At 40.7% G+C, this 10239-nt stretch overlaps 1 protein-coding gene across 1 annotated transcript; it reads left to right on the top strand.

Annotated features, from left to right (window-relative positions):
- Positions 1-1511: 1511 nt before the first annotated feature.
- si:dkey-283b1.7 (von Willebrand factor C domain-containing protein 2-like) lies at positions 1512-9451 on the top strand. The gene is made up of 3 exons (XM_051389200.1): positions 1512-2002; positions 4446-4575; positions 8021-9451. The coding sequence occupies exons 1-3, from the start codon at positions 1613-1615 to the stop codon at positions 8260-8262; spliced, it is 762 nt and encodes a 253-aa protein (XP_051245160.1). The 5' UTR covers positions 1512-1612; the 3' UTR covers positions 8263-9451.
- Positions 9452-10239: the final 788 nt, after the last annotated feature.

Raw genomic sequence — 10239 nt, 5'->3', positions numbered from 1 at the left:
TCTTTGGGGAATGGTTTAACAATGATATTATTTGGGTAAGACAACTATTCAACAGCAATGGTGTTTTATTTTCTTATCAGGAGTTTCTTCAACACTATAGGACACCTATAACTCCTTAACAGTATGCTATAGTCTTCGATGCTATTCCATCTGGTGTACTCATGTTATTCAAGAGTAATATGTCTGTTTCTGTGCTTCATGTTCCTTTTACTGATGTAACTGACTCACCAGTTGGTAACGTATGCTTCAACCCATCTGGCTGTAAGAATAACTGTAAGATCCCTGCTCTTTTCCAATGTAATATTGTTTCTGTTCCACCTGGAATATCTTACTGGAATAGTCGTGTAAACAACTTATGTTGGGAAAAAATCTGGTCCCTGCCTCAAAAATTCTTTTTGGTTCATAAGTTGAAAGAAGTGTCATTGAAAATGATTCATCGATGTTACCCGGTTAGATCCTTCTTTATCAAATTCAAAATTGTGCCTATTGTGACTCCCATACTGAGACTGTTCTCCATCTGTTTTGGAAATGTAAATATACTGTGGCAAGATATTTGTAGATTTATTTTAGATAATATTTTCTGTGACTTTAAGCTCCTCTTGCAGAATGTGCTTTTTGTTTTTTTAAAGAGTGACATTTCAGTTGAAAAAGAATTTTATTTAATTCATCTCATTATAATTCTTGCAAAGTTTTACAGCCACAAATGTAAATTTGCCAAAGTGAAACCTCTCTTTTGTGTTTTTATGAAAGAACTGGAGTTATATTTCAAATCAATATCTTCTGCTAAGAACAAGAAAGCTATCAAAACTGTGAGACGGTGCTCCCACTTCCATATCTTTAATTCAGGTGAGTTTCTCTTTGCTCCCTGACCCCTGGCATGTTTTTATTTCTTTTTATTAATGTATTTATTTTCTGTATCATTTATTTGTTTTTCAATTACTGTTATTATAATGTTTACTCTGTTTCTAGCATTAACACTGCTACTGTGTATGTTTTGGAAATAAATGATAAGAAAAAAGATTGCACTGCTGCAGTGCTGTTCATGAACAAGTTGTAAAACGATGATTATAGTTCTAGAATAATCTCTACAGCAGAATAGTTGGTGTGTTTGTTTTACTCATTTCATGCAGTAAAACTTTTTTCTCTTCTTCACAGTATCTAATATCTTCTGTACGGAAGCCCATTTGTGCCAATGTGACGGCTGGGAAAGAGAAACTATCTCTACTTTCTGAGAAGAATGAAGAATGAAGTATTTTGAAATGACAAAAAAAAGATAAAGTTTGTTATTATTTGGAGATAATAGGTCAGTATTTTGATTCTCGTTCTAATGACTTACATTGGCGGAAACGGGCTTCCATACTTCAGTGTAAGTTCTGAGTGTGTTATTTTCTGTTTAAACTGTACGTGTGTGTGTGTGTGTGTGTGTGTGTGTGTGTGTGTGTGTGTGTGTGTGTGTGTGTGTGGTTCAAATGGAGGGTAATTGATTTCGGCGACACTCCGGACTGACGCGCATGTACCGGCGTCATCGGCGGCTCTGACGGTGGGAGGAGAAGCACACCGGAGCACACACACACACACACACACACACACAGATGGTTCAGTCCCGGTCACCATGAGCCACCGGCACCGCGCGCTCTGCTGCCTCTGCCTCGCGCTCGTCCTGCTGCTGCCTCGCGCTCCGGGGCGCGTCGCGGAGCTCGCGGTGGCGGCGGAGTACTCCTCCAAAACCGACTTGGACTACGAGTTCGGGGACTATCGGGGGAAGTGGTGCATCGACGACCACGGTTTTGTTTACGGCATCGGAGAGGTTTACTACCCGAGCCCCACGGCGTGTCCGTGCACGTGCACCGTGGACGGCCCCGTGTGCGTCCGGCCCAGGTGTCCCCGCATCCACCCCCGGTGCACGCGGATCAAATATAAGGCGTGCTGTCCGGTGTGCGAGGCTATGGCCAGGGTCTGTGTCTACGGGGGCAAAACGTACCGGCTCCTAGAGGAGTTCAGGGTGAGAAACTTCTACGTACCCTCCCCCCTCCCTCTCTCCCCTCCTCTCCCCCCCCCTCTGTCCCATCCACAAGTCAACACAGCTCCAGCTGTGGTTGTTATAGGACTTCTGCACATCTGGAATAAAGGATATTGGAGCCTCTATCTATGTCTGTATTTCGCATGACATAAGAGGCTGTTATCGATCCTAGCTGATTGGTGATCAGTTGATACTGATATAAGCTGATCAATATGATCATATGGGATATTATCCTAGCTGGATTTACCCCGCGGCTTCTCTTCCCCACTCTGTTAGCTGTCTCCCTGGTCTTTCTTTACACATCAACATTTATTTTTATTTATTTATTTATTCTTTTTATGTTTTACATTTTATTGTATTCATTTTTAGCCTTGCACAATTTTACTGATGCTTGTTCCTTTCCTGTTTTCATGTGTTTGCTGTGTGAAGCACTTTGGGCTGTAAGGTGCTGTATAAGTTGAGTTGAGTGTTCAGGATACCAAAAAAAAAGGTAACTGTATTCCATTACAGTTACAGAAAAAAGATTGTAATCAGATTACAGTTATATTTGATAAAAATTGGGGTTATTTAGCAGGATTACACTTTTAAGATACATCAGAAGGACACATTTCACAAAGCTTTCCATTTCCCTTTCTGAGGTCACATTGTTCTGTTGTCTTATAGAATACATCAGTACTCACATCAGTACTTTCATTTGGTTACTCTTGTCTTTATTTTCATATTTGGTGTTTAGGGGAATCCAAAAGTAACAGGAAGTACTCAAGTTACGTTACTTCAATATTGTGATATTTGTATAAGGTTACTGACTACAGTACAGGTTATTTACAGGTAATTCGTAATTAGGGTTGGGTTTTATCCGATACCGGTGCCTACTCGGTATTTTTTAAACGGTTCCGGTGCTTCAATGGTTCTCGAACCGGTACTTAAAAAAACGAAACCACACACACTTTGTCAAAAAACAATATCGGTACCCAACCCTATTCGTAATTGTATCATATTACATTTTGAAAGTAACCCTTCCAATACACCCCTAATACATGATCCTATGTGTCTATGAAATGTAGCCAACCAAATGTAGGATTGCAACAGTATGAGATAATCGTCTGTTTCACCGTATAATATTACACAAATATTATTATCATCAATTACAAATTATTGTTTTGCTTTATTATAATTTAATGAAATATCATGCCCTGTATTTTGTCTGTACACTAATATGATTGAGTTCAATATTTATTAAAGGTCCAGTGTGTGGGATTCAGTGGCATCTAGTGGTGAGGTTTCAGATTGCAACCAAGTGAATATCCCTCGCCTCCCCCTCCCCCTACCCCTCCAAGCATGTATGAGAAAGTACGGTGGCCTTCAGGTAAAAACGTGACAGGCCGTATCTAGAGCCATTGTTTGATTTGTCTGTTCTGGGCTACTGTAGAGATAAAGGTAGGGTTCCAGGGCTTTGTCTGGTTGATCCAGGCTTGAAAATTGGGACTGTTTCCCAGTGACCACAACCCAAACATATTCAGTTAACTGTCACAGAGCACTACAGAAACCAGAAAATATTCACATTTGAGAAGCTGAAATTAGAGAATTTTGACATTTTTTCTTTAAAACATTTAAATTGCTGCGTCTCATCCCCCTCTCTTTCTCCCCCTTTCCTGTCAATTTTGAGCTGCCCTATCTCATAAAGGCAAAAAGCACCCCCATATATATATATATATATATATATAAATTCAATACCTGACAACTAATCTTTATTCTACTGTGGGCTAGAAAGGTAACAGCAGACCATCAGACGTAAACATGGCGATGTGTTCCATCTACACAGACAAGGAATGTAATAGCTTGTGCAATCATGACCCTTCTAGAAATGTCCAAACTGTGCAGTTAGCGCAATTTTAACAGTTCTACGTACGTCATAACAGCACTTTTGACAGGTATTACATTTCAGAAGCAGTTACCTTTTTTTCAGTCACGTGATACCAGATGGTCGGACATCTCAGCGCGTACCAAACGTCGGGGAATGTCTAAATTCAAAGTAGTCGCTTGAGCGCTAACAAACGTACGCCCTTACTTCGAGGACATGCCTCACCTGAAACAATGCCTGCGAAAGCGAATGTGAAGGTTTGAGTTACAAGCCAGTTGTATTAGCAGCTTAATATTTGCTAATAGAAAGAGGGACAGTCTTGTTTGTGCTGTTGCATCATCACATCAACAAACAGCTGACATGCAGCCATGTGCTTATTGGGGATTGAGCAGTGGGGGGGCAGGCATTGAGTGTGTTTTATGTAACCGATGGTGTATCAGACAAAGTGCATCCAACCAGTATAACACCAGAAACAGGTCAGCTGTCATTGACTGTTCATTGACCGACTGTTCAAATGGCCACATGCATGAAGTCAATGAAATTCAAACTGTCTGTGTGTTCCAGCTGTCGAGGTGTGAGCGATGTCGCTGCGAGGCCAACAGAGAGGTGTACTGCAGCATTTCGGACTGCCCCGCCCCTCACTGCGTCAACCCCACCTACGAACCCAACCACTGCTGCCCCATCTGTAAGACTGGTAAGGCTCAGTGGGTGCTGGGCTTCCACCCACCTGCTGTCACTTGAATCTGAATCTAATCTCAGGACGTCCCTACAATTAGCTGTGGATATTCCACAGAGGATTATTAATGTGTTTGGTAACCGATCTTTACTCTCAATCCACGGTTTCCATCTGCACTGCACATATAATATATTATAATAAAAGTTACTAAACTTAAGAATGTTCCCAAGAGGATGATCTCTCTCCATTTTGGACACTCAACAAGCCTTTTGGTGTCAGTTTTGCACACACCACGTCTTATCATCGAATACCATAAAAATATAAAAGCACGTTAACACTAACAAGGGCATATTGATTAAACTATTAAAAACACATCAATGAGCCACACTGTTTTTCCTTCATTACCATGAACACACACACTGTAGTTTATCTTGACTCAGTCCCACACACGCTGTCCTGCTGCCCCAAATACTCATTAGAGCACCAAATGTGGATTCATCCGTAGCTAAAAATAGTCCCCAACAAATGTACTATTTCTTCCTGTTTGAATGACGGGTTCTAAAAAAAAAGGGCCCAACCATTTTTAAAAAATGACACAACAATAAAAAAATGTTTTTATTGCGAGCTGTTTTTATAGATGTACATCTACAATAGGAACCAGTGGGCTCGGTGCTGAGTGACACGGTTAGAGTAGGGAAGTCACATTGGTTTGGGTCTCGTCGTGGGATTTGTTGAGAGTAAAAACAATAGAATATCTATAATAGAGAGTAGAACATCACCCGCCTTATCTTTTAGCAGAGCCTTTGTGAGAGAAAGCCTTGGTACAAAGGGTCTTCACCAGTGGTGCTGACAGAACTTTAACGACATACGTCCACAACATTCCTGAAATAACACATCTCTTGGGTTTATAGTAAATTAAGAAAGAACCAGAAGAGTCCACTATAGCCCAGATTTTGCAGGCTAAAACTCATGTAAAAAATTATGATGCCATAAAAATGCATAATTTCTCTGAAAACTGTTTAGAATTGCAATCACCACAAAGCTAAGCTAAAAACCTACCTGCACTCTGGCTGAGTGGTTATTGCGGTCTTGCTTCATAGAGTGCTGCAGGGGGCCCGGAAGTTAGCACCGCCCTGGTTCCTTTGACAAAAAGCCAATGGGAGCTTTCCATTTTGGATTATTGAACAAAATAAGCTCTGTGGCAGACAATAGAAATCATTCTTGCACATTTGAATCATCCAGATGAGATTCAGAAATGAATGCAGTTTAGTCCACATATGAGGCAGTAATTCAATCTAGATTATGGAGAAGAATAACCCCAGCTAAACTCATGCTAATGCTAACTAGCTTAGCAGAGAGATAGATAGTAGCTTCCATCTCAGCTTTTAGAATTCATGTGATTTGGAGAAGCTTCTTTATTTTTGAATGTACTGAACTGTAAATAAATGTATGTTATATTGTAATTGACTAAAATTACATTCTTTAGGATAACATAGATTGTCGCCAGGATATTTGGTCATTTTAATCTGTCCAAACTAGCCTCTAACTGTCCAGGATTGCGTGGGAAACCTGATAATTACAATGAGGTTTATTTTCTTAACCAAAATGGTTAAAACATTTTATTTTGTTTATTAATTATGGACTCCAATTTGCAGTCCTATTGTACCTTCCATACACAGTGAACTGTTCATATAATAATAATAAACTTTATTTCTATAACATAGAACAGAATATAAAATTAAATTATAGTCTAATGTAATTCTATTTTAAGGGTTTTCCACTTGCAACCTTTTAACTGGCAACGTGCTGCTAGCAGGGCCATACCATGCTGTCATATCCGATCTCACCAACCCTCTCCTCACACACACACACACACACACACACACACACTCAGCACATGCCCCCTGCGTGTGTCATACACATCATTAGAAGGCAGGCATTATAACAGTGTGTGTCCACCCTGCAGCTCTCAGAAGCAGCGCCGGTTACGTCACCTCACACACCCTACAGCTTACAGAGCCATCCCGGGTTATGTCATAAATGCCTTCCCTACCACTGGCATTTAAGTCCTTTCTAACACTGGTGGGATTTGTGTGTGTGTGTGTGTGTGTGTCACAGGAATAGCAGCAGCAGGGATAATAACTACTCCTGTATTATGTGTTGCTTTTATGTAGAATAAAATGGAAAGCCAGAGCAGCTAAACAATCAAATGTGTGCTTTAACTGATTCATTATGACCACCTAAAAAAAAAAAAAAACCCATCAACCTGCTATCTGCCTCCCATTTACCTCGCTGCTTTATGGCAGTTGTAGTTAAGTTGTAGTTTCTATTTTTAGCGCTCCTCTGCTGGACAGACAGAGGGACAGATGGTTTGGTTTGTTGCGTCACTGTTTTTTTTTTTCCCTTTTTCATCCCGCTGCTGCCAGATTCCCTCATGTCAGCTGTGTTTTATCGAACCCAGTTGGATCTGGCATCAGATGAACTGTACTTCCTGTCCTCCTGCTGACAGGCGCTGGTAATTGTTTCACAGGTAGCTGCCAAATAAAGGAACCCCCATCTGTGAATTAGGGACGCAAACCGTATCAAAGGCTGTTTACATTTTTGCTTGCATGGTATTCTGTATGTCCAGCCTGAGCAACGTATAACTGCTCTACTGAAAATATCACACGAGCACATGTTGAAGGGGGAAAGAAATATCATCACAAGGATTTTTTAAAGGGGAGGAGACAGTTTAATTTGACCTTACATAAATCTTTTCCTGTGTGTTGCTTGTGTCGTATTGTCAGGCTTCACTGATATACACTGTTCATAATGAACTTGAACCACAATTGAAGGAATACTTCTTCTACTTATTGAGGAAGGAGTTTGCCCATAACTTGCAGAGCCTTATATAAATTAAGGGATTTGTTGGCCACTTGGGGGCAGCAGAAACACTTACAGATTGTCTCCCAATAATTTAATATGACAAACTTGTCATATCAGTTTTCTATTGACAGTAAAACCTGAGCCCCAGTTGAGCACAGGGTCGCATTTACTCGCCAGGTTCTTTGTTCTCTGGATGTATAATGGATTGGTGTTTCTGGCCACCTGATGAATAATCGCTCTCCTTTAAGCTCTGTTTTTGGTCTTTACCAACTCATGAAAAAATATTTGCCTCTTCTCTGCCATTTAGAGAGGACGGGTAGCGTACAGTCGGTTTCAGAGCTTTGAGAGCCGTGAGACAGAACCAAAGCATAAACGCTGCAGGACCTAAAACCAAGACAATGATCTGAAAGACTGGCAAACCATCTTAGTTTCTTGGAACTCTTCCTTTAATAAAAACTAAGTGACAAAACGAATCAGGAAACCAGACCTGCTGGTTTTCTTCATATAGGCTTTTCTTTGCCAGCAGAATAAAACAATACTGTTTTTACTACTCTGATTTTGTGTGAGCAACTTGCCCCTGTTCTGTCTGCCTCTTTAGGTCCCAACTGCTTTGCTGGGAACAGGGTGATCCCGGCGGGGGAGCGTGTGAACATTGATGAGCAGAGAGTATGCTACTGCACCTACCGGGACGGGACCTGGCACACACATCCCTATGCCACCTGCGAGCAGCGGCCCCAACCCAGCCTGACACCCAGCGCCCGCACCGAGGCCCCCGGGGACGAGGAGAGCAGGACGAGAGGGGGCGGTCCGTTTATTCCCAGACTGGATGTGATACCATGAGTGGTGTTAAATAAATGTCTCGTAGATGCAGAGTCCCTCTGCAGCTATACATAAACCAACGTTATCCATTAGTATCAGGAGAGCTAAACTGGGCCTCAATATAGCATCACGCCACCTGCACATTTATGTTTAACACAACCAGTGAGATTGAGCACAGCTTTGCCTCTGAGAATGTAAAGTACTCCGCGGGTGGTTGGTGTTGAAACTAAAGATGGAACTGGGGGGTTAACTGGCAACACGCTCAGAAAACTAGTCATACAGGTTATTTGCAAACATGACTTTATGACACATAGGTTCTTTCCTCACATTTGAATATTTTGCATTTGATCAGATTTAAGTTTAGTTTCATTTTTAATACTCGTTACTGTTTGTTTCAGATGGGACAGCTAATTCAGTTGAAAAATTAGAAATTGGATGAAATGAAACCAAAACGTAAAATTCACATGGAAGATTTAAAATTTTCATAACTGAATTAGATGCATCAATGAGTCAGTTGTTCACTTATTCCCACCACTGTTACTGTTACTGTCAAGCAAGGGAAAACAGCCTGTCCTTGATTTCAAACTGAGGCCGACTAAAGCACGCTTCACGTTTCTACTGGTGACCACCAGAAACTAATGCATCATCTGTAGCTAGCTGGCTATCCAGATTAGCATTAGCGGAAGCTGCATGAGTTGGTAGAAACGCTGTCTCAGCACTTTTTCATGTTTCCAGCTGTCCTCGTCTGAACCTTGAAACGTATCAACATCGAAGACAAGACTGAAGACAAAACGTTAGTTTCTTCTTCAGCTAATGATCCATGTAGAAGACATAAACAAATATTTATCTATTTTATTATTATTGGTTTATTGTATTGAGCTAGTTAATTCTAGTATTATCACTATGAAAAGGAAAAATGTAAGATCTGACAAAGTGTACTTTATTACATTATTCACTTTAAATTCACTTTAATGTTAGAAGAGAAAAAGCTTTTAGGGTGAAGAGATGAACATAATGGATGTGCCATCATAAATTGGGATTTTTCTTCATTTTTTACACAACCTTCATGGAGCACCACCCAAACTTTTTAAATGCTAAAATTTGCTCAGTTGACAATTGACAGTGTTTGGGGGATGACTTTAGCTAGCGGTCAATTAACCAATTGTTTGATCAACAGAAAATTATTTAATAGCAATTTTGATGATTGATAGTTAAAAAGAATGTTTTAGGCAAAAATGAAGATTCCCTGGTTTGGTGTCAAGAAGGGGAGCTGCACACAGACAGGTGTCAGCACTGAAAAAGCAATTCCCCCTCAGTTTATGGGCAAACATACAATTTATCTATATACTTACTTATCTGACACTCCGTCAGCCCATAAAACGGCAGTTGTAGGCTGTGAGATGAATGTATTGCTGATATATACTGTACATTGAGTGGCAGCCTGGTTTCGCTCCACGGACCTGCTGGTTTCCGTCTGTAAGCAGAGCGAGGCAGGAGATGTCCAAGTAGACCAGACACACACACACACACACACACACACACACAGTGCTGAGAATTACTTGTAAGCAGAAAAACAGAAGACTTACAGATATTAGTATATATATATATATATATGTAATGTTAAGAGTACACGCTAGTGAGCATTTATCACCCCCCATGTACACTGGTAGTCTGTGTGACTGTTGACACATTGAAGAATGTGGCTTTTTTTACCCATGCTCCTCCAGTGAAGTCACAGCTTTTTTCCACCTAAGTTCAGCATACTCATGAAAGTGCTGGTTGCCAGAGGTTGTATAGATGACAGATGCTTTGAACTACATTCCCTCTGTTCAGACATCATCTCTGTGCACTTTGTCCTATCCTCGGTTCCTGTATGTAAATCAGCTTAAATCAGGTTCAAGTGCTCCACAGGACTGTATTTAATGGTACTCAGGTTTATAACCCTTTCCTCTGTGGTTTGTCTTGTAGTCCCAAGGCTTTCCTTAACACTCTTAAATG

The sequence above is a fragment of the Dicentrarchus labrax genome, unplaced genomic scaffold (genome assembly GCF_905237075.1).
Source record: "Dicentrarchus labrax unplaced genomic scaffold, dlabrax2021, whole genome shotgun sequence".
In the NCBI taxonomy this organism is placed as follows: domain Eukaryota; kingdom Metazoa; phylum Chordata; class Actinopteri; family Moronidae; genus Dicentrarchus; species Dicentrarchus labrax.
Note: the sequence above shows the minus strand (reverse complement) of the source record. Positions and strands in the feature narration are given on the sequence as shown.

Excerpts from the sequence above, each read along its gene's own strand:
- si:dkey-283b1.7 (XM_051389200.1), top strand. The coding sequence starts at position 1,613 with ATGAGCCACCGGCACCGCGCGCTCTGCTGCCTCTGCCTCGCGCTCGTC. Across the intron at positions 2,003-4,445 it reads GGCTCCTAGAGGAGTTCAGG|CTGTCGAGGTGTGAGCGATG; the intron begins GTGAGAAACTTC and ends TGTGTGTTCCAG. Across the intron at positions 4,576-8,020 it reads CTGCCCCATCTGTAAGACTG|GTCCCAACTGCTTTGCTGGG; the intron begins GTAAGGCTCAGT and ends CTGCCTCTTTAG.